Source organism: Giraffa tippelskirchi, chromosome 13, assembly GCF_054371585.1.
Source record: "Giraffa tippelskirchi isolate mGirTip1 chromosome 13, T2T-mGirTip1v1.2.pri, whole genome shotgun sequence".
NCBI classification, from domain to species: domain Eukaryota; kingdom Metazoa; phylum Chordata; class Mammalia; order Artiodactyla; family Giraffidae; genus Giraffa; species Giraffa tippelskirchi.
Genome location: NC_137287.1, coordinates 40,404,597 through 40,428,417, shown reverse-complemented (window position 1 = coordinate 40,428,417; position 23,821 = coordinate 40,404,597). Strand labels below are relative to the sequence as shown.

The window sequence follows — 23,821 nt, the reverse complement described above, 5'->3', positions numbered from 1 at the left end:
CTTAAACAGTCTGCTGCCCCCCTGTCTGTCTTCTACCCAACGCACTGTCTCCCAACGCATTTAAAATACTTTTATCTGGACAAAAATCGTACCTTCGGGAAAGATCAAAGCTTTTAAAGTGAGCCAAGTCTGTCCCTACAACCAGGAAAGTTCCACAGATGTCCAAGAAGCACGGGTTCCCCTCTGACTTGGAGAATGGCAGGAGCTGCTTCACGGTCCCCTAAGGAAAAAGGAGGGGACAGGGACCTCAGGGGGGCTTCAGTCACAGGCCCCACCCCTTGCTGGAGTCTCACCCCATGAGGGAGGACGGGCCCTGTCATTGTGGGATCCCTGGTGCTTCCGGTCAGCGGGGAGGTACAGAGCAGCCAGGTCAACAAGCAGGTACACACGTGACTCAGCCTGAGCACGTGCAGACAGGTGACGGGAGGGGTGCTAAAAGAAAACTAGTTGGCAGCATGTGGAATTCCATCCACTAGGGTTGATGCAGGAGACGCTGCCCACGAGGTCTTACGTTAATGCCCCAGTGGAGCTGATTGTGTGGCTAGTGGTCACCTCCAGGGGAGGCCATGAGTGGAAGGGGTGGTGACCACATCCCAGGTATGTCCGTCTGTGAAAACTCATGAGCCGCACGCACAACATGCCTACTTTCCTGTGTGTCCATCATATGCTGGTAAATGCCCGAGAACAGGTCTTGTCTGGGGGGCAAGTTGAAGTGAGCCTGGGGGGAAGGAGCCAGCCATTGGAGAGCTGCACTGGCCTTCTAGGAGGAGGAGCCAGGTGGCAGGAAGAAAGGCGGGCCCTGAGGCAGGCAGTGAGCAGACACCACATTGGGCATCAGTGCAGGCCAAGGAAAGAGTCAGATTTTGTTCTGCATGAAGCTGGAAGACTCATGAAGGTTCTGAGCAACAGGTGACTTAAAATCATTTATGTTTTAAAATGTTGTTCTTACAACACATCTCACTATTGTATTTTGGAAAGAGTGACCAGAGTCAGGCCTGGGCAGAGCTTACGCTTTTGGGTGTCTTATGCGTGGATTGACCCCTCTCCTTGGAGCTAAGATGGGTCCCCAGCTCAATTTGAAACAGGAGGGAAGGGGGCAGGGGACAACTTATGAAAGAATGACATAACCCAAAGACACAACATGAACTAATTAGAATCAAATGGGTCCAAGGTGGCAGACTCCATTTCCCTGTGGCTCAGATGGTAAAGAATCTGCCTCCAATTTGGGAGACCTGGGTTCGATCCCTGGGTCAGGAAGATCCCCTGGAGAAGGGAATGGCAACCCACTCCAGTATTCTTGCCTGGAGAACTCCATGGACAGAGGAGCCTAGCAGCCTACAGTCCATAATGTTGCAAAGAGTCAGACATGACTGAGCGATTACCACTTTCACTTTCAAAGTGGCAGACAAGTCAGCTTCCCCTAGACTTTGATCCTCAATCAGCAAGATAAATGACACACCCAAAGGCACTATGACAGTTCCAAGACACCAAAAGTCAAAAGACCAAAAAGTGGGTGGTGGCCCAATTCCTGGAAATCTCCACCCCTTCCCCCAAATAGCTGGAATAATCCTCCCACTCATTAGCTTATGAATTACCCAGCCCATAAAAGCTAACCACACCATATTTCAAGGCCTCTGCACTTGCCTTCTGCGATGGCCCACACTGCCTGTGGAGTGTGTTTCTCTCCCAATAAACCCACTTCTTACCTATTACTTTGTCTCTCACTGATTTCTTTCTGCAATGAGACATCATGAACCTGAGCTTTATCAGATCCTGAAATTAGGTCTGTGACCTCAGTGGGAAGACTGTGGGTTTTGGCCAGTTTGCCTCCCAGCACATGGGTTCAAGTCCCAGTCTGAGGTAAATGGTTTCACATTCAATCAATGCCCAATGAGTGTCTGCTTGGCTTGGCACTGGGCTGGGAGCAGAGTGGCCAGGGGTGGGGTTTTCCTACAGAACTTAGTGGGCTCCTCATACCAGAAACAGAGACTCAGGGAGTCTTTATTGAATTTATTACAATATTGCTTCTGTTTCACATTTTGGGTTTTTTTTTTTGGCCACGAGGCATGTGGGAGCTTAGCTCACTGATCAGGGTTCAAATACAAACCCCCTGCATTGGAATGCCAAGTTTTAACCACTGGACCAACAGGGAAGTCCCTGACACATATTCCTTTCAATAAAAATTTAAAAAGGTTTGAACTCTGTCTATGGTCAGATGCGCCTAAGTTCCCACCATGATTTCCAGCTTGACTTTCACTCCTTCCCAGCATGCTGTTCTCTTTTCCCAGCATGCCTTTTGTCCCTCCCAGAATGTCTTTCACCACTTTCCCAGCCTGCATTTCACCCCTACCAGCAACCTTTTGCCCTTTTCCCAGTAAGCTTTTCACCCCTCCCCTGAAGGCCTTTCTGTTTTCTCCCAGTATGCCTTTTGCTGCTTTCGCAGCAGGCCTTTTATTCTTTCCCCATAGGCCTTTCATAATATGCCTTTGGTTCTCTTCCGGCATGCCTTTCATTCTCTCCCAGTATGCCTTGCGCCCCTTTCCCAGCATGCTTTTCACTCCTTTTCCAGTATGCCTTTTGTTGCTTTCCCAGTGGACCTTGCATTCTCTTCCTGGGGCTTTCAGGAAGCCTTTCACTCCTTTCCCAACATGCCTTTCATTCTCTCCCAGTATGCCTCTCACTCACCTTCCTAGCAAGTCTTTCACCCCTATCAGCAACATTTTGCCCTTTTCCCAGTGTGCCTTTCGTTTTCTGCCAGCATGCCTTTCACTCCTTTCCCACTATGTCTTTCATTCTCTCCCGGTGTGCCTTCCACCCCTTCTCAGCAGGCCTTTCCTTCTTTCCTGTGTGCCTCCACCTTCCAGCTGGAGTTCATCCCTCTAGTAACCCAGCTGCTCCCTCATCTGTTGTTAGCAGGGCTCCTCCCTACCTCAGCTTTATGTCCACACCTGATGCCCTTTCACCACTATCAGCGGTATGCAAGCCCCGTCCCCCCAGCCTCCCCACCTGCCCTCTGACCTGAACCTGGCCAGGCATCTCTCGAGGCCCAGATCCCTCCCTGCAGTTCCCCCAGGAGGCTCATGGGATTGCGGCCGCCTTCCCCACTTGTCAGGTCTCTATTCCAACGCCTCCCCCTGCAATACTTCCCAATCCCCTCCATACTTTACTGTGCTCTTTACCATCTGACCCTCCTGCTAGAGACTAGAACTGCAGGGAAGCTCCTTCAGGAGTTACTGAATGGAGAAGAGAACGTATAAGCCTGTGAGGTACAAGAACAGGACAGACCTCAGGAAAGAACTCAGAGTGGGACACAGTGGTCACACACTGAGAGTTAAACTAGCAGCATAGCAAGTGTCCTCAGCTGTGATACAGAACACTGCACATGTGGGGTGAAGGGTCTCCCCTGAAAGATACACCCACTTGGATGTAAACATGACCTTATTTGGAAGAAGGGTCTTTGAAGATATAACTAAGGATCTCAAATAGAGACAACTCTAGATTAGGGTGGACCCTAAATCCAGGGACAAGCGTCCTTCTCAAACACAGGGAGAAGGCCATGTAAAGATGGTGGCAGATTCTTGGCTACAGGCTACGGAACGCAAGGAATGCCAGCAACGCTTGCAGCTGGATGAGGCATGGGACAAACTCTTCCCCCAGAGCCTCAGAAGGAGCAGCCTTGCCCACACCTAGATTTTGGACTTCTAGCCTCCTGAACGGTGGTGAGGAAAATAAATTTCTATTGTTTTAAGCCATTCAGTTTGTGGTCATTGGTTATGGCCGGTTCAGGAAACTAATACTCCGTGTCAGTCCCAGGGATAAAGCAAGTGTGCACGGGATGTGAGCAGGCAGCAGTTCCCCTACTGCACCCCCTGCAGGGGGCAGAATGTTGTGCTAGAGGCTGTGGTCCTGGAGGGACACGTGCAGGAAAAGGTCTAGAGATGTGGCCCAAACTGATGGCCCCTCAGTCCTCTAGATGCACACTAAACAGCACAGCTTCCATTTCATAATCCCACGCACTCAAGGACCAGCCAGGTAGTCCTTTTCACTGCAAAGGGCCACTGCCTTACCTCCTGATTTCTGAAGTCACAAGAGCTGTCGATGGAACAGCTATGTGAGAATCCATTTTTACAACCAGACACCCAGTGAGGGGATCTGATAAGGTGGGTGAAGTCACTAAGCAGGCTCTGGCTTGATTTAGAGGTGGCATTTTAAACTTTGCTCTCATTGTGTTTAACATTACAGGCCACGCACTGTAGAGCAGCCATTTACCTGCCAGGTTCGAACTTGGACTCTGTTTGGCTCCACCGTATAAACGTTTTCTTCATGCATGGCTAACACTGGAGACTCACACAGAAAGGACCCTAAAATGACAGACAGAGATCATGACAGCAGCAGCTAGTTTTGTTAGAGCTCCTTAGAGTTTCGGAAGCATTCTCACACTAAAAGTAGAACTCTTTACAGAGTGATTGATGGGAAAGACTGGAATCTAGCAGAAAACATCTTCTACAACTAAGGTGATAAAGAAAAGCCTCAGGCTATAAAGATGGGGAGAAGGGGCAGACCTGCGGTATCGTCAAGAATGTTCTCACGTGTGTTCCCTAACGTTCCTTGGCCCCAAAACAGCCTTGTGAAAGGTGGGTTTTCTTCATCTTGGAAAATGAGGCTCCAAGATAGAGGGACTGCCCAGGGCCTCAGCTGCCAGCGATTGCCTGATGGGGCACCCAGTGCCAGGCACCCGCCCTCACCACTCATTGACGGCCTCGCCTCCTCCCTCCTGGTGAGCAGCTGGTGCTTCCCACAGCACAGCCTCTGTGACAGCACCACTGTGCAAGCTGCAGCTCATCGTACGTGGGACTCTGGAGGCCATCAGCTCTAGCCCGGGCACGAGAACGGGCGTGGGGTCTCCCCGTGGCCCAGGACCTGCCCTCAGCCGGCCCCTCAGAAACCAGCACCCCCACCCGCATCAGATGCAAAAGGGGGCTGAAAAGACTCCCACCTGCACTGCGTAATGTGGCTCCGGACGGCTCAAAGATCACCACCTGTTTTCCATTCCAGATGGCAACAGCATCCTAGCCACGAAAATGAAAAAGCAACTGATCATCGGGGCCTCACCATCCCTGGTGACTCTAATAACTAGCCAGGGCTTCTGTCTACATCGATGACCCCACCCCCACCCACAGGTCACCCTGGCAGCGACCTTGGTGGCGAACACTCCGCTGACGTGCATGTCTGTGCGCAGGCTGAGGGTCACCCCCGTGGACAGGAAGGACACGCTGAGGAGGCTCGAGGAGACCTGCACAGCGGCCACCTGCTGGTGGAAGTGGGTCGACATGGCCTGCTCGCGGAGGATGAACACGGAGCTGATGGTGTTCACGGCCAGGAGGCTCTTCCTGGAGCCCCACTTGGTTACCAGGAGGAGAGACCACCGAGAAGTGAACAGAAAGGAGAGGTGCAGTCAGGGCAATGTCACAGGTATGAGGATTCATAAGCAGTCCCCAAGCACTGCTGCTTCTTCTCATTTAAAGTGAAGTGAAAGTGAAAGCCGTACAGTCGTGTCTGACTCGTTGCAACTCCATGGACTATACAGTCTATGGAATTCTCTCGGCCATAATACTGGAGTGGGTAACCTTTCCCTTCTCCAGGGGATCTTCCCAACCCAGGGATCGAACCCAGATCTCCCACACTGCAGGCGGATTCTTTATCAGCTGAGTCACAAGAGAAGCCCAAGAATACTGGAGTGGGTAGCCTATCCTTTTTCCAGCAGATAGTCCCAACCCAGGAATCGAACCAGGGTCTCCTGCATTGTAGGCAGATTCTTTACCAACTGAGCTATAAGGGATGCCCTTTTGTTCAAAAACATGATTTTAAAAATTTATAAGTGTAAAATGTGTAATTTGCAGAAAAGCTTAAAAATACTGGATCTCAACACCCAGAGTTGAGATCCAGCATGTAAACTTGTGCGCTGGTTCTAGTTTGTGTCTGTTCTGACTGGCTGAGCATCTTCTAGAGCTTAGTTTATTGATGCGAACTTAGGGTTATCTGTATTTTATAAATGGAAAGCGAGTTTATACCCTCGCAGTGAACTACCCGGCTTCCTGGGTAGCTCAGTGATAAAGAATCTGCCTGCCAAAGCAGGAGATGCAGGAGACACAGGTTCAATCCCTGGGTCGGGAAGATCCCCAGGAGTAGGAAATGGCAACCCACTCCAGTATTCTTGCCTGGAGAACCTCCATGGACAGAGGAGCCGGGTGGGCTACAGTCCATGGGTTGCAAAGAGTCAGATACGACTGAGCGACTAACACTGGAGGATCTAAAAGATATTACTAAAATTGCTCTAAGGTATCCCTAAACTATTTACCATGTAAGTTTCATTTCCTGATTAGATTAATTAAACTTATCTTAAAACATTCAGGGAGTTCCCTGGGGGACCAGTGGTCAGGACACTGCCCTGCCCTGGTCGGGGAGGTGAGATGCTGTGTGCTGCCCGCCCGTATCACACAGAGCAGAGCTGAGAGGCCAGGCCCAGGACGGCAGGCGAGGAGCCCGGAGGACATGGCAGGCATAACTGGTGAGAACTGAGATGAGAGAACACAACTGCCGGTTTCTCTTGGAGTCGGGCACAGAGTAAATGGAGAAAGATGGACTGAAGAAAACCTACTGAGTTCTAGAGAGAAGAGGAGAGTCTGCGGCAGGTGAGCCTGGCAGGCAGGTTTGGCCAAAATGCCTGGGGAGGGGCAGCTGCCAGCATCTCTCGCCACTCAGCTCTGCACACAGGCTAGCTCCGGGTGGGTGTGGGGGGAGGCTCTGCCTTGGGAGCAGAGCCTGACCACATGGACCAGGCTTTCGCCCCAGCTTGCTCCTCGTGGGGAGGCAGTCCCGGACCAGAGGCTCTGGTGCCCAAAGCCACTGTCCCCATGGGCAGGCTCTGGAGCAGCAAGCTCCCAACATGAGCAACTCTATCTAAAACAGAGCATGGGCAAGAGAGCAGTGCCTGGAGAGCAGTGGAAGTCTGGAGCATCAGGAGGAGGCTGGGGCAGGCGTTCCCCGCGGCCCAGTGGTGAGGACTCGGCACTCTCACTGCCAGGGCCGGGCTTCAACCCCTGGTCGGGGCAGTAAGATCTCACAAGCCGAGGGGTACAGCCAAAAAAAACAAATGAAAAAACAAAACAGATGATGGTAGAGATAAAAGGATGGGTAGATAGGTAAAATAGATAAATATAGACTACCACAGACCCACAACTGCTTATCTGACTTCTGACCCAACAGGCCTTTATAAATATTTTATTGTTGCTATTTTTTAATCTTAAGTTGAACAACTGACAAAAATAGATTCAGAGCCAGTTACTGCTTCCACTTGTGCAGAAAGGGAGGGCCCCCAGCACCCCATTAGGTGTACCTTTATCTGCGTGATGTTTCCTTCCAGCTCAGTGGGGGTCTGAAGGGTCCACTTGTCTTTGCCCTCCGCCCTGCAGCCGTTCGCGAGGCCTGGAGCTTTTCTCCACATGGCTACTTGCCCCTTGTCAGTACCTGCTGCCAGGAGACCTACAGGTAAAAAGGGCACTCACCTTAACTGAGCCAGAAAGGGATAAAACGGCAGCAGGCTCCCTCCTCTGACCACCCTCTCAGACTTATTAGCCCGCCCAGTAACTCTGCAGGCACTTACCCAGCTGATCCCCTTCGTAGGAGCTCACTGCTGTGGCGACAGCGTGTGTATGCATGCGTGAGTGAGTGAGTGAGTGAGTGAGTGTGTGTGTGTGTGTGTGTGTGTGTGTGTGTGTGTGTGTGTGTGTGTGTGTGTGTGTAAGGGGGTGGGGGGCTGATTCCTCTCAGATTTCTGCCATGAGAAGAGCTGGTCCCCATGCTCAGGCCGCCTCCCGGGAGCCACACAGCACTTGGCACTCGCTAGGCACAAAGGTGCTACTCCCATGCATCTCCTATTCCACTGTGTGTGCGCGCCCGGGTGCACACGTGTGTGTACACGTACACACATCCATGCACATATATATTAACACACACACACATATAACGTTCCTCACGCTGACGGTCTCCCGAGAGTTCAGGAGGAACAGACGCCCATTCCTGCAGCAGGACAGTCACACTCCTGACCGTCTCTTGGGCCACCGTGCGGGACAACACAGCCCGCCTCTCGCTCTGGGCTGACCTCTCGAGTGGCTGGTTCTGAGAACAGCCCCTGACGCCATTAAGTCTCACCTTTGACTTTACAGTAAGAAACACAATTTATATTCTCTCCTTTTTCAAAACCAAACTTCTCCTCTGGACTCAGGACGTAGTTCTCCCCTCGTTCTAAATCCCAGAATCTACAAGGCAAGCAGGAAAGCCCGTGAAGGGCCTGCGTTAGTGTGTTTCCCTCAGCTCCAAGGGTCTTGCTCAACTCGCAGATTAAACTTTAAAAATCAGGAAAAAGACACGGCCCTTCGGACTCTGCAAAAAAAAGTTTCTCATCATCATGTTGTCCATTAGGCCTTGTTCACGACCAAAGGGAGATGCTGCCAATAGCAGAAGGTCCCTGTGAGACATCAGGTCAGGAGGAGAACACAGGAGCTCCAAGCACCTGAGCCCGGGAGACCCCTGATGTCACATGGACTTGAAGCAATGGACCCAAGAGGCTGTGACATGGGTTTCCACGTACACAGGGGGCAGTGTCAGAAAGGCAGGGGACGTCAGGACACCGTGGGGCGGGCGTTGGGGCTCTGTCACACAGACATGTCCAGCTGGTAACAATTTGCCATCATTTGTGTGCTGGTCTCTGTGTACTTTAGGCTCCAGTACAGAGCTGACTCATGAGAGTGCTGGAAACAGACTTCTCCCCCCAAGCCCCACAGGGTCGGCTTTCACCTGAGCACCGTCTCCCCGATGGCGGTCACGAGCAGGCTGCCGTCAATCAGCGCGATGTCTGCCCGGTGGCCCATCTTCCCACTCAGCTTCACCTGTACAACAGCAGCCACCTGAGAGGAGTGTGTCACCTGTGTGGAGGCTGTGTTGTTGGTCAGGGGCTGGACTCTTGGCAGCAACTCCATGGAGACTGTCCACGAAAAGGAAGCGCGGGCGGCCCCAGCCTTTCAGGCCAGAGCAGTTAATGGAGCCCCTCATGGGGGAGGCGCCCTCATACCCATACGCAGAGCCAGCGAGGGGCCGCGAGGGGATTTGAACCCAGGTCCACGGACTCAGTGACCACATTTCAACTGCTGTGCAGACAGAGGTGCACAAGGGCCCCGAACACACTGACTTTCTGCATCCACCAGACCACCTCCGGGGAGGTTTGGGGCCCCTGAGAACCTGGAATCCGCAGGTGGAACTGAGAAACCGCAGGAGGGCAGCAAGCGGACCTCAGAGAGCTGTACGCGCTGCCTGACCACACCCCAGGCTGTGGGCGTCCTCCTGTGAGGAAGCCCCCGGGTCAGGGGCGAGGCGCCCACAGGGATGGTGGGGCGTCCAGAGTTGTGACCATCACACACCTGAGGGCCAGCCATGGTGGGAACACTGTGACAACCCCCAAGGTCTGCACGTGGCCAGGCATCCCCACCACTGCCCCCCGCTTCCCAAGGCTCAGGTGGCCCCTTCCCCCAACGTCTCCCCCACCTGTGACTGCAATGGTCCACAACAAATAAGGCACCAAAGCTCTGGTGACCCTGTAACATGGACTCCTCAACCAAGACGGAGCGGGGGTGAGGCAGGCCACAGGGCTGGCGCCCCTGGGGTGGTCCCACGCACCTTCATCACCTCTTCGGCTGTGCCCTCGGGCATCACCATGAACATGCAGAGCACCAGGCTGTCCGTCACCGCCACCAGCGCCCCCTTCTGCTCCAGGTAGAACAGTGTCTGGATGGAGCTGTCTGTGGATGCTACCTGGGCCGTCCTGCCCTTCTCGTCCACGTGGTGCATGGTCCCTGTGAAAGAGCCAGGGGTCCCCGGAAGCTGGACGCTCCCACGGCCATTCTACCTACTCAGGGACACTTTCAACATAAGCATCTTCATCACAACCATTTACAATAAGCCATTTTAAAAACCACTGGCAGACTTCCCCGGTGGTCCAGCGGCTAAGTCTCCATGCTGCCAAAGCAGGGGGCCTGGGTTCAATAGCTGGTAAGGGAACTAGATCCCACATGCCGCAACTAAAGACCCAAGGTAACAAAATAAATTGATTAAAAAAACAACACTGGCCTATAACCCTACACCTGCTATCTCGTGGGTTAGTCCAGCCTGGACTCCTGCCCCTGCCGTCCCCCTCCACCACCGTCCAGTGCTCAGCGACTACCTCCTGGTGCACAGCCTCCACGCTCTGGTCATCTCTGTCCACCAGAGCCTGAACCATGATCTTCCCTGGGGCCTCGACCCAGGCCCTCCGTCCCAGGCCCCAGGTATCGTTGGCTGGCATCCAGCCTGCCCCTCTTCTCCTCCTCAGGCCCCTCCCAGTCTGGATCCCTGCCCTTGGCCCCGAGCTGCCTCCCGGCTCTGCTTTCAGGCGAGCTCTCGGGTGGGTTCATTCTGCTGCTCTCAGGAGCCCCTCACCCTCGGGCCCCCTCCCATCTCACTCCCAGAAACCAGCACCTGCTCCGCAGACCTGTGCGGCAGGCTGGGTGTCCCGTTCACGTGAGCTCTGCCTGCGGGGTGCAGGAGGCAGGGACTACCACATCCCCAGGGCCGTGCCCAGGCAGGAGCTGAGGCACAGGGACAGAGGTGCTCCCTCCTCCCTCAGGGCAGGCCCAGTCCCTCCAGCTGCCCTCCCGCAGCTCTGCCCCCACCCCCACATGCCAGTGTCTCTACTTTTAAGATGACTGACACCCGGCCCCTGCCTGCGGTCACCCGTCACGGTCAAGCTGCCTGGCCACGCACGTCCCAGACCCCATCACCCCACCCAGCCCCACCTCCTGGGCCCCTTTCCCGCAGCAGACATGACCCGTGAACGTCCCAAGAGGATGAGACCCTCACACTGTGTCTGCCGCTGCCACCTGCCTCCCAGTGCATCGAGGAAGAGCCGTGTTACAGTTAACACCACGGCCCGGCCCCCAGGGCTGCTGGTGGTCACGGCTGGCAGAGCCCGTCCAGTGCCCCGGTAACGGCCCCAGAGCTGAGTCTGGATGCGGGCACGGAGACCACACTGGCAACCCGGCAGCGACTCGTCTGGGCCTGCGCACCAGACAGCTTCTTCCTGAAAAACCTTCCAACACAAATAAAAGCTGTTTGTCTCCATCGGGGCCAGGGGAAGCCACCCTTTGGGCCCAGGATAACCCCGGCAAGGGCGGGCCAAGGTGTCTGTCCGGGAGGGGCGCACGGCCTGCGGCTTTACACAGACACTCCGTCTGCTCGCTGGTGACCTCCAGACGCCCTGAGATGCTGCGGTGTGCCCGACCCCAGTGCGCATCTCACCATCTGTCAGGCTGACGAAGAATGAGAGGCCCTCCTGAGATCCCATCTTCAGGATGCTCCCGAAGCCGCTTTTCCTCCAGTTAAACATGTCCAGGGCCTTCTCGTCCCCGCTCACTGCTGCCCTGGCCAGCTGAACCAGGTCCCTGAAAGCAGACGGGACGGGGAGCTCCTCGTGGCCCCGTGGGTGCAGGCAGGGTAACCACAGATGAGACCTCCACCGCCCCCACCTCCTGCACTGTACTCACTCGCCGGGCGGAGGCAGCAGGAAGATGCAGTGGGTGAGGGGCTGCCCGTACTCGTGCCGCAGTAGCGGCATCCCCTGCACACGGCCCCGCTGGTCCAGCCTCCACAGGAGCAGGACGCCGAGCTGCAAACCCAAGGCCACATTCTCAGCACATGGAGGTGATACCGCGTCCCAGAGCGTGGGCTCACTCCCTTTCCAATTTCAAAACTACGACAGGATGACGCAAGCACCGTGAAAAATCCAACAATCCACAGGCTCCATGAGGAGCCAGACGCTTCTCTGTGCCCTCTCCCGCCTTCACTGCCTGGAGATCACAAGTGTCATGTGTTCAATTTCAAAAAACAAACCTTTGCTTTGAGGACAGACTCAGATTTAAGGGAAAGTGGCAAAGCCAGTTGGGAGAAGCCCCACCGCCACCCCTGGTTGCTCCCATCACTGATCTCACGTCACTGGGGTGCACGACGCTAACTCCAGCCGGGGCTTCACGCTGTCTCCTCAGCACCTCCTATCCTGGGACCCCGTCCTCACACATGTGTGGTGGCCGCACCTCTTTGCACTCCTGCTTCAGATGCCTGCCTGGTGTGAGGAGGACCGGCCCAGGGTTCCAGAATGTGCCCTGCGGCGGGATGTGTATGATGTTTTTCTCCTTGATGACGGGGTGGCAGGTTTGAGAGGGACACCGGAGGGGAAGTTCTGTTGTTGGCATGTCAGATCAGGGTCGTGCCCTCGACGTGACCTTCCTCACTGGGCCCTCCTGCCATCCTGTCCTGCTTTGAAGGAATTTGCTGGGTGCAGCCCACATGTAGGAGGGGAGCGACATCTCACCTCTAGGTCATCTGGAGATGTGTCCTGTATCTCCAGCATTTACTGATTTATTAAGTTGTAGATTTTCATCATCTGGACCCATGGATGTCTAGTTTCTGCTCATGGTTATAACCCAGTATTGCTTTGTGTAGACACTCCAGCTCCGGCCGTTGGGCGCTCTTCCCTCGGCCTCCACTGTCCCTTTCACACAGCTGTCGCTATGGGTGTGTGAGCCCCTCCTTGCATCCTGGCCGACGGATCCTCTGGGCTCACAGTCCTGCCCCAGCCCAGGACCAGCTGTTTCTCCAAGGAGCCCTAGTTCCTTTTATTGGAAGAAACCAACCAAGATCTGGGTGCCGGGTGTACTCTATGTTCAACCTCAAAGTCTCAGATTAATGGTTCAGACAAGTGCTAGAAAAGTTCAAGTTGGGAGAGACCATTTGGCCTGGGAGCAATAGTCCACGAGGGCGTCTGGCTGCGGATGAGCCTGGCTGTGCGAAATGGCACCATTTCCATCACAGTGGGGCAGTTGCGCTTTGCAGCCCAAGCCGGCCTCAAGGCGCGTCTCCCACTGCAGGTCAGCGGGCATTTTAGCAGACGGTAAGGTCATCTTCTCTCCCTTCATTCAAGCCACTTTCATTCCAATATCCCGCAAACTGGATAACATTACTTAATTGTACATGAAAAGAGGATTTTCAAATAAATGGGCCTTATAAAGCAACCTATACAGTGAATCTCTAGGAAAAGCATGTAAGAGTGGACATAGTATGTAACCTGAATGCACATATAATCTAAATCGTGTATTATTAGACTGATTCTTTTTAAAAAAAAAAAAAATTCACTTCTGGCTGTGCTGGGTCTCAGTTGTTGAGTGCAGACTGTCTCTAGTTGCAGCGAGGGGGGGATAGAGTTGCAGTGAGTGGGCTTCTCCTCCCAGTAGCTTCTCTTACTGCAGAGCACAGGCTCTAGGGCCCGTGGGCTTCAGGAGCCAGGGCTCCCAGGCTCGAGAGCATAGGCTCAGTAGTCGTGATGCACGGGCTTCGTTGCCCCTCACATGTCACATCTTCCCAGACTAGGGATCGAACCCGTGTCCCCTGCATTGCAAGGCGGATTCTTAACCAGTGAACCACCAGGGAAGGCTAAACAGATTCTTGACTTTGCCAGCTTTATAAACACAAGAATAAAAGCACTCTTGGTTTCTTTGTGTTTAAAAATTACTTTTAAAATGCCCCGCAAATGCAGTCGGGCAGCACTTTTTTCTTTTCTGGCTGCGCTATGAGGGTCGTGGGATCCTAGTTTCTGGACCAGGGATGGAACCCAGGCCCTGGCAGGGAGAGTGCTGAGCCTGACTGCTGGACCACCGGAGCATTCCACCCAGCACTTAATTTTTAACACAGTAGCTGACTCTTTTACCGGCACACACAAGTGTCTAGCTGACGGCCCCTCGGGCTCCTGAGCGGCCATGCTCACTGCACATCCAGGCCCCGACAGCTGCTCTGGGGACACGTCTGGCCCGGGCCCTGGAGTGGTGGGTTCAGCTCAGAGACCTGCGGACCCCCATTTGGACATGAGGACAAACGCACCACCCGGGGTGGGGGGAGGCCACAGGAGGTCCTCTCACGTCTCTGGGAACCAGGCAGACATGACCGCCAAGCGGAAGACAGAACAGCAGATGCCTCTGGGCCCCCTGCCACTTCTGAGGGCCGCCCTCTGGGTGCAGAGTGGCTGCTATTCACCCCAAGTCACTGCACTCAGACCTCCTTCTCAGCTCCTGTCCTCCAGCTCGGCTCCCGCCCCTGGAGATGTGGGACACTCCAAGGCTCACAGGCTGTGCTTTCTTGCTTCATCTGGTGAGTCTCAGGGTAACTAGGTCCCTGGTGGAAGAGTGGAAAAGATCCTCGGCCAAGCCTGGGGAGCCAGCATCTCAGGGGTCGCTGCTCTCAGCGTGTCTGTTCATTTGTTAGTACATCTCTTCCTGTTGGAGTCCAGTATTAAATTGGGACACAACTGCAGATTTTCTGAGAGAAGGACCAGGTATTTTTGTTCTGAAATCCTCTGACTCCAAAACTCGGTCAGCGGTGACCTGGGCTCTGGGTTGCGCTCGAGTCATCCGCTTGGTCAGTTGTTTCTCCTTTCTTCAAGATGCGAATGGTGATGTTCAAGGACCCTGACTGCTTTTATCCCCGTGGGGGATTTTCAGAGCAGGGAGGAGTCCACAGGAGAAGGAGTCTGGGGTAGGGCAACGTTACCAGGTGTGAACCAAACAGAAAAACAAGAAAAGTCTGGAAAAAAGGAACAAGTTGAACAGGAAAGAAGTGGTATGAGCAGAAAGCAAGTATAAATGGCTTTTCTAGGTAACATTCACCCTCAGGAGGAAGAGAAATGCACGCAAACTAGAACACGACTGAGATAGCACTTCTCCCGCAAGATCCTGAGCTTGGACACAACACACGCATGGGTTGGTATGAGCCGGTCAAGCCCCACGGAGGGAGCTCTGGGCACACCGATCAAACCACAAGGGCACGCCCTGGGTCCCATCTCCCTCCAGGACTCTTTCTAAAAGTTCGCACGTGTGAAAGGACGAAAGCAAGAGGCCAGCTGTCGTGTCACCGTCCAGCAAAGAACTGAAGACTGCTTTTCCATAGAGGCTGCGAAGGTAAATGATAACAGGTTCGTGGAACAAAGGGCGGGCTAAAGAGAGTGAGGAGGCTCGCTGTGCGCTGCCGTGGAGAGTGGAAGACACGGCGTCCGATGAAAAGCCTGAGCACAACAGTGTGTGCCAGGTGCGGCCACTCATGTGACAAGGATCCAGGAAAACGGGGAGGGGACATGCCCCCCATGTGAAGACACTCACAGTGGTAAGGAGACAGTCATACGGATCTGAACCAAGGGACCCGCTACAGTTAACAGCTGGACCCCTCGGAACGTCGATGTCATGAAAGACCAAACGAGAGAGAGACGAAAAAAGAGAGCAGGGACCAATTAGGATGAAAGGAGACAAAAGAGGAATGACAGCAGAGGCAGAGCACGCTGGGCAGCCCCAGGTGAGGACGGGCTATCAGGATGGCAGGAGGAGCCGCCACACTGACCGCAGCAGGGAGCGTGTGGGCCTCGCCCTCCTGTGTGACAGCACACGTGGTTATGTGCCAGGGAGACGGATGCCAAAGCATTGAGGGGTGAAGGGCGACGTCTGTGACAAACTCCCCAACACGCAGGGGTAATACAGACACCCAGAGAGCTGATGTGTCAAAATGTTAACAGTTACTGAACTCACAGCGAGGGCACAAGGGTATTCCTTGTACTGCTCCTTCCTCTAACGTTTGTGATTTTTCAAAACTGGAAGCTGGGGAGAGAACGCACTGCATGCTCCTGTGTGTTCCTGTAGGAACCCGGAGAGACATGAAGGAGCTGCATGTGCCGGAGGCGGGGAAGGGGGGGTGAGGAGAGCGTTTGCAGTGTGTACCTTTTAGTATTTTTTGAGCTTTGAAACATGCAAACGTATTACCTTGAAAGTGTAAAAGAAATCAACACACTGTACACTTTCTACTGTCCCTTTTGAATCAAACAGGTCTGCGAACGTCTCTGGCTGGTGATTCTCTGCGGTGGGGTCTGCCCTGAGCACTGGCTAACGCTGAGCGGTATACCCACCAGACGCCAGCAGAAAGCGCCCCCTCCCTTATGACAAGGAACAATCTCTCCAGTATCCCCTGGGGGCAAGTCGACCTGCTTAGGAGGCCCCAGGCCAGATGATGGGGACCACAGACTCCTGGGCAATGAAGCAGTGTGCTCAGAGGGCTGGGGTTCGGGGTACCTGAGGCCCCACCCCATCTGTGTGAATGTAGTTATCTAGAGATGTTCATTTACAAAATTACACACTTCTGCCACAGAGTGAGAAGGTAGAATAAAACTTTCAAATCTCGCTCCCAACATAAAACACAGCCTGCAGTGACAGCTGACAAGATCAGCTGAGCCCGGCAACCACGCATCGCTAATAACTTCGTTCCTGAGAGCATGGACAGGGCGAGGCCGAGTCCCCGAGCCAGCACCGCCGCGTGTCTGCTCACCCTGTCCCCCGACACCAGGCAGTTCCCATTGGGGCTCCAGGTGAGGATGCCGATGTCGGCGGTGTGCGTGGTGGGGACTGCGTGCTGCTCCTTGTCCTGCTTGTTAAACATGACCACTTCTCCGGACTCCCAGCCAATAGCCAAGATCAGCCGCGTCGGGTGCCAGCACAGGGAGGTGACCCGGAACGACCTCTCGACATGCGTGTCTGGCACGCACTCACCCTGCGACATACAAGGTAAAGCCCTTATTATGAGGAATGGCGGCAACTAAATATTTCTGCCTCATCAGTTGAATGATATCAGGTAGAGGATATAACAAGCTGCTTATTAAGGAAACAGTCTATTTAATTGTCATAGAAACACCCATCTTGCCTCAGCTGAACTATGACAGCACAAGGCAAACATTTAACTGACCCCACAAACCAGCTTATCAATAAAACTTTATTTACAAAAGTAAGTGGTGGGCCAGCGGGTGAAGTGTGTTGACCCAAGGTTCTCAAAGTGTGGCTAGGTGACCCTAAGAACCTTTTTGAGGTCTTCAAAGCCAAAGTCATTTTCAGAATGATACTAGGATGTGGTTTGCCTTGTTAACTCTCATTCTCTCACAAGTGAACAGTGGAGTTTTCCGGAAGCTTTGTGATATATGATGATGTCATTGCTATAAGAGTTAATAAGATATGTGCTCTTATATTCTCATGTTTTCTAGAATTTTCAAAGGCAGCAGGGTAAAAGTATAAATGTGTTTGTTTTCAGAGATTAACTCAGTTTGTTCTCAGCACCTCTACTGGGCTCTTCCTACCATTCACCAGTTATACCTGCTACATCTGTGACCTTATCATTGAATAAATCATAATTTTGAAATCCTACAGTTTTCCTTGTGCCAGTTAGAAACACACGAAGCACACTTCTTTGTTTTGTGTATTTTAAGTTTTCTAAATTTTAAAGTTTTATCTAGGGAATTCCTTGGCGGTCCAGTGGGATTGGTGGGCTGGACCGCAGGCCTGTGAGTCATCCCGAGAGATGGTAACATAGCCTCAGAAGGAGGAGGAGCTGGAGGGAGAGGAGGCCTTTCGGGGATGGGGGAGGCTGGATGCAGAGGGCTGGGTGAGGAAGCCCCTTGGGTGTGCTCTCCGGAGGACACCACAGGAGGGTGCCACGTGTGGGGAGGGGAGAGCGGGTGTGGACCCAAAGCACGAGAGGCAGATTTCTGGGGAGGGTGGGGCAGGGGGCGGGAAAGGAAATCCATTTTCCTTGGTAAAGTAGGAGTTTCTAGAAAGTTCCTGTCACGGAGTTGTGCAGCCCCAAAAGATATACTGACTTCCTAAACCTCTGGTTCTTGTGACATGACCTCATATGAAAACAGGGCCTTTGCAGATGACCAAGCTCAGACAAGGTCATCAGAGTGGGCCCTGGTCCAGTATGACTGGTATCCTTATATGAGGAGGAAAGAGACCCCACCACACAGAGGAAGAGCATGGAGGGAGAGGCTGAGAGGTACGGGTACCAGCCAGGGGACACTGAAGACTGCTGGCTACACTGAAGCTAATGTGAAGCATGGCACACACCCTCCATTTGAGCCTTCAGAGAGGGCAGGGCCCTGCCAGCCCCATTCTGGAGATTTCTGGCCCCATAACTGTAAGAGAATAAACTTCTGTTATTTTAAGCCACCCAATTCACATTAATTTGTTATGGCTGCTCCAGGAAACGAACAGTTTCAAAGGCTGGTGTGACCCAATAAGGCTGGTGAGGTGGGGACAGACAGCCCTGGTGGTGACCATGAACTGACTGTGGATTCTGTCTCAAGCATCCCTAACTATGTACCCAAAACTAAATAATAAGGGTAAAAGAATTATTTATATAACAGGGCTTTTACAGTGTTGGGAATTTGGACCTCTGTGAGAAACACACACACACACACACACACACACACACACACACACGAGAACAAAAGAACAAGACAAGCGTCAGATGCCAGTGCAGTCCGATTGCTGCTTTTCCCACTCACTTGCTCCAGATACATATCCACGCTGCCTCCTGAGGTTGTGCTAACAGAAGCAACCGCCAAGAACGGGTGGACAGGATGCCAGCCAATGTGGGAGGGAGACCCGACTGTGTCTGGGGCTTCTATGCGGTGGTCAACGTAGAGGGCCATGACGGAATGCAGACCTGCTCAGCACTGAAACCTGCTGGGGAAAAAACAAGTTCTGTCAGTTTTGAACAGAAGTCCTACATATGGAATTAGAAAAGAGAGGTAACACAAACCCACAATCATAAGACATCAGGCAACTTATCAACATCCTTATCAACAACCCTTCAGACCAATGCACGCAATTTATGTGGAAGAGATCTCTAATGGGAGAAACACACAATTAGAAGCAAGGGATTAGGCCTGGGGTGTGATGGGAAAGAATAATACATGTTGCCATCAAAACAGTAAAGAAACGAAGCCTGCAGACTAGACCACACGTGTCATCCTTGATTATTTTTATTCTAATCATAACAAGGACAATTTATATTTTTACAATTCCCCTTTAAGCAATGTTTTCAAACAAACCAAAAAAAGCAAACTGCTGCACAAAAGAGAAATGTGCAGAAAAACCTAACACCCAGTTTCTGACAGAAAACCAAGGTGGTCCCTGCTGTCCTCTTGAGGTGGCAGGAGCCAAATGATTCATCTGTCAGGGAGTAGAGGAAGCAAAGCCACAGGGCAACTGGGGAGACGATAAGCTTGATCGGTTACTTAACATTTCTTTCTCTTTCCTTCCTTAAGAGATGTGCACGGTGTCCCTGTGTGTAAGGGGCAGGAGGGTGAATTGAATGACTATCTGACTGCCACCCATTTATTCACATCCTAGAGTCAGTCTGGGGAAGCGAACTAGCCCAGAAATGTCTCTTTGAGGTGGTTGCTGTCATTTGAAATTATTCAACTTCATCCCCATCAGGATGGCTGTTATCAGAAAAACAGAAAGTAAAAAGTGTTGATAAGGCAACTGGAACCCTTGTGCACTGCTGGTGGGAGTGTAAAATGGTGCAGATGCTGTGGAAAGTAGTCTGGTGGGTCCCTCAGGACCACACACAGAATCATCACATTCTCCAGCAACTCAGTTCTCAGTTCTGGACACATACCCACAAGAAATGAAAGCAGGGATATGAACAAATCCTTGAACACAATATTCATAGCAGTGTTATTCACAGTGAAAAGGTGGAAACAACCCAAATGCCTATCAACAAATGAATGGATAAACAAAATGTCGTATATCCATACAATGTAGTATTATTCAGCCTTACAACAGGATGAAGTTCTGACACATGTTACAGCATGGATGAACCTAGAAGTGAAATAAGCCAGACTCACAAGAACAAACACTGCATGATTCACTTACATGAGGTACTTAAGAGTCACCAAATTCAATGCCTCCCGCCTTCCAATGCAGGCGGTGTGGGAGCTAAGATCCCACATGCTTCATAACCAAAAATCCCAAACATAAAAACAGAAGCAGTTTTGTAAAAAATTCAATAAGGACCTTAAAAATGGTACACATCAAAAAAATCTTAAAAAAAAGAAAAAAGAAAGTAGACTGGTGGTTGCCAGGGACGGGCAATTAGTGTTTATTATATATAAGGTTTCAGTTTGGAAAGATTGGTGGCGATGACCACACAACAGTGTGAAGGTACTTAATGCTGTCATAGAACTATATACTTATAAATGGTTAAAATAGCAAATCTTATGTATATTTAACCACACCAGAAAAACTGTGCAAGAAAAGTTATCCAGCACCTACAAAATTCCATCATTGGAGAAGGGAACGGGCTACGCCATTTGCTTTGAGCAATATAACAGCTGTATCAGAGAAAGCCATGCAGGATCATTTTGGGTTCAGAGAGGGAGACCCTGTTCTTCCAGAAGCTGGAAGGCAGGAGGGTACAAATGAACAGTCACATTTCAAATGTTTATCTTTCTCTTATGAAAATATACCCTGACCACTAAACTCACCACCAGAAGCTGGTGGTGAGATTAATGGGTGCTGAAGAGCACCCATTCAGGCTCCTAGTAGATGGCTGGGCACTGGCCAGAGGAGTGGGGGTCTGGGCGACTGGGGTCTGTGGGGGCCAGATCAGTGGCCAGATGCACACACTCCACTTAGGGGACATGTGCACTGGTCCAGGGCTCTGGCGTCCTTGAGTAAAGACTTCATGCAATCATTCACACAAAGCCACAATGAGACACACTAGGTTAAAAACTGGGCAGCTTAATGCAGCAAGGAAGCCTTTTACAGTGAGTTCTAACGTGTTGCAGCCCACCAAGGGTCTAAATTCTGGGCTACAGGAAATTCTTACTCATGTTTAACAAGTTTACTCTCTGAAAACATGCCTTGGAAAAATGAGTAACATATCAATCTTCTTGTAATGACGGAAAAAGAATTATAAAAGCACTTGGAAAATTAAACCTGATTTCCTCTATCTTTTATTTCGAACATCACTTTGTAAGGAGCAAGTATGTTAGAAGATCTTTAACTTACTTTCTTCCTGCTGGGGCTCTCCCAGAGGCTCTCCCCATTACACCCCTGCACTGGGTACTCAAGATGCCTCTTTCCACCAGGTTGTCCTGTGCTTCTGCCCAGTGTCCTCAGAGAACCCTGTATTCTCCATTTAGACTGTCCTGTAAGTGTGTGTTTGACCATCCTCCATTCCTTACCGGACTACCTGCCCCACAGAGTGAGGGGCCACCGGAGCACACCTGGGCCTGGAACACTGCTTCCAGCAAACAGGCCCAGTATATGAATCCCTGATGGAGATACTTACTAGCGAGGAAAGAGGCTTTTGATGCCCTGTTAGTTGCAGAAATTGGGGTCAGGCCAGGGTGAATGAGTCTGTTTTCATACAATGAATAAATGTTACCTGTGTACCAAGGCTTCCCTGGTGGCTCAGTTGGTAAAGAAACTGCCTGCAATGCACGAGACTCGGGTTGGATCCCTGGATCTAGAAGATCCCCTGGAGGAGGGCATGGCAACCCACTCCAGTATTCTTGCCTGGAAAATCCCATGGAGAGAGGAGACTGGCAGGCTACAGTCCATGGGGTCACAAAGAGTTAGGCACGACTGAAGCAACTGAGCACGCACATACACAGGTGCACTTACAAACAAAAGTTATCAAAGTAAACATAAGAAGGAGAGATGACTAACAATGAAATCGCATCCATTAATGGCATCGGTTCAGAAACAAGGGCACTTCCTTTCCTAAAGGCAGGGTACCTCTTGAATGTAACGCTGTTTGTCAATATATAAACTTTGGAGGAAAGAAAAAATTCCACTTGTTCTCACCGTGCTCCTCTCACCTCCAGCCGTGCAACCTCTTCAGTCTTCAAGTAAGCCACCTCTTGGGAAAGAACGACTTATGGTACTAAGGATGACTTCAGTTGCATCACTGCTTGGAGACGCTGTGGGAGGGAACCAGAAGGACTTTGAGGTAACGGGGGCTGAGTGGAGGAGCGCAGTGGAGGGCACTGGAAGCCACCCCGAAAAGCCTCACTCTGAACCACCGCCCCAGGGGCCTCGTCAATGCAGGCTCATAGCTGCATCCCGTGGACATGAAGAAACACCATCTCCGGCTCGGACCGTGCGGTCCCCCGGGCCGCAGGACTGACAGCGCAGAAAGTGGTTTTCTGAATCCCTCCCTAGCCCGGGCCGCCGCTAGCACCGCCGGCGCCGCCCCTTCCCCTCCAGCTCTGCTCTCCTGGCCTCGCGCGCCACGCGGCCCTCAGTCAGACCTCCCCTCTCGCTGACCACTCGGACACCCGCCCAAGCCTCGGCCTGATCGGCCACCGCTCGGGCGATCGGCCCAGGCAGGATTTCTGGGCGAAGATAATCCAGGAGGCGCGAGAAGAGGGTCCGGCGCGCCTCGGCGTCGCCCTTCTCCCCGGCCCAGGCTCCGGTCTCCCGGACCCGCCAGACTCCCCGAGCCGCCCCGGCCCTCGGCCTCCCGCGCCCGTCCCCGGCCCTGTCTCGTCGTCGCCCTGCCCTGGGGCTCCGGGCTCCCAGACCTCCTACTCCCGGGTCCCGGGCTGGGGTCCGCACTCGCCTTGGCTGGGCCGTTGAGCTGCCGCGCGTTGCCGGGACAACGGCCGCGAGCCCAGCTCGGTTACAGCCGAAACCTAGCGAGCGGACGCCCAGGCCGTCCGAAGCGCCCCGAGAGGCCGGAAAGAGCCGAAGACGCTCGGAAACGTTCGTGCGCAGCCGAGGGCAGGATTCCTCCCGCGGGTGGCGGAGCTCCGGGGGGCTGCAGGGCAATTTCCCCCTTTCTCGATGGTTGTCTAGAGTCCACAACGCTAGCTCGCGGAGGGGGCCGAGGGGACAGAATATGCGTTCCTGCCCAGAGAAGAGAAACTGGTGTATTCTTCTGTATGTGATGGGCATACACGGTCGGTTCGCGACCTGCTCCTGTAGTTCAGTTTTTCCAACCACATAGGTCAGTCAGGAGGAAGGCAGCAGGGAGACTGGGAAAGAAAGAGACCGCCATCTTTAAGATTCTCTCCTCTCTGTTTAATCTTATTGCTGGGTCTCTTGGACCCCAAAAGGTTTGCTAGATTCTGATTTGTCTCCAAGAGGGTGTCGTTCGAAAGTATTTCTGAGAAAAGTCAGTTGACTCAACATAGTTCCTTGAAGTTGGTAACTTATGCGTTCAATGCTTTGAGGGGGGAGGCTTATGGACGCCATTAGAGAGAGAATAGCGTAGAGTAGAAAATACGAATTCATTTAGTTAGAAACTAACCTGTTTTCTAATCTTGGCGGCTGACTGCATTCCCTAAGGCATTAGCAACGTGCCGTCCTGCTCTAACGGTCTGGCGGGTTAAACTAATTTTGAGAGAAAAAAAAAAGCAATGTTACTAAAACTTACTATAGCAAAAAGCAGCAAAAGTCTTTCATTTGTTAAGCATACAAGGAAGATTCTATTAAACCCCATTTTCATAAACACTAAGATTTTATTGAATAAATTTAATATGTAACATTGCGTAAATTTAAGGTGTACAGGATTTTACTTTGACCCATTTATATGTTATGTGATTAGATTGTAGATATTTATCACATTAGTCATAGTACAATCTTGTCTGTATCCATAATATTGTTCAAGCTTTCCAGGTGGCTCAGTGGTAAAGAATCCGCCTGCCAATGCAGGAGACGGGGGTTCGATGCCTGGGTGAGGAAGATCCCCTGGAGGAGGAAATGGTAACCCACTCCAGTATTCTTGCCTGGGAAATCCCATGGACAGAGGAGCCTGGCGGGCTACAGTCCACCGGGTCGCAGAGAGTTGGACACGACTGAGC

At 52.3% G+C, this 23,821-nt stretch overlaps 1 protein-coding gene across 50 annotated transcripts in view; it reads right to left on the bottom strand.

The window, feature by feature from the left end:
- The window catches only part of IFT140 (intraflagellar transport 140), a 55,095-nt gene extending 32,472 nt beyond the window's left edge, over positions 1–22,623 (bottom strand). For 3 of the 50 annotated variants that reach the window (XM_081555652.1, XM_081555607.1, XM_081555643.1), the window contains exons 1-14: positions 22,579–22,623; positions 21,822–21,937; positions 18,506–18,683; positions 16,501–16,722; positions 11,634–11,755; positions 11,389–11,531; positions 9,733–9,908; positions 8,857–8,948; positions 8,212–8,318; positions 7,397–7,542; positions 5,198–5,401; positions 4,997–5,069; positions 4,270–4,361; positions 93–220 (exon numbers count right to left, since the gene is read on the bottom strand). In XM_081555652.1, the coding sequence (XP_081411778.1) occupies positions 93–220; positions 4,270–4,361; positions 4,997–5,069; positions 5,198–5,401; positions 7,397–7,542; positions 8,212–8,318; positions 8,857–8,948; positions 9,733–9,908; positions 11,389–11,531; positions 11,634–11,755; positions 16,501–16,722; positions 18,506–18,652 (1,652 nt within the window). In that variant the 5' untranslated portion in view covers positions 18,653–18,683; positions 21,822–21,937; positions 22,579–22,623. Of the gene's footprint in view, positions 1–92; positions 221–4,269; positions 4,362–4,996; positions 5,070–5,197; positions 5,402–7,396; positions 7,543–8,211; positions 8,319–8,856; positions 8,985–9,732; positions 9,909–11,388; positions 11,532–11,633; positions 11,756–16,500; positions 16,723–18,505; positions 18,687–21,821; positions 21,938–22,540 lie in introns of all 50 variants that reach the window. The other 47 variants (XM_081555659.1, XM_081555610.1, XM_081555650.1 and 44 more) reach the window with 22 other exon arrangements.
- Positions 22,624–23,821: the final 1,198 nt, after the last annotated feature.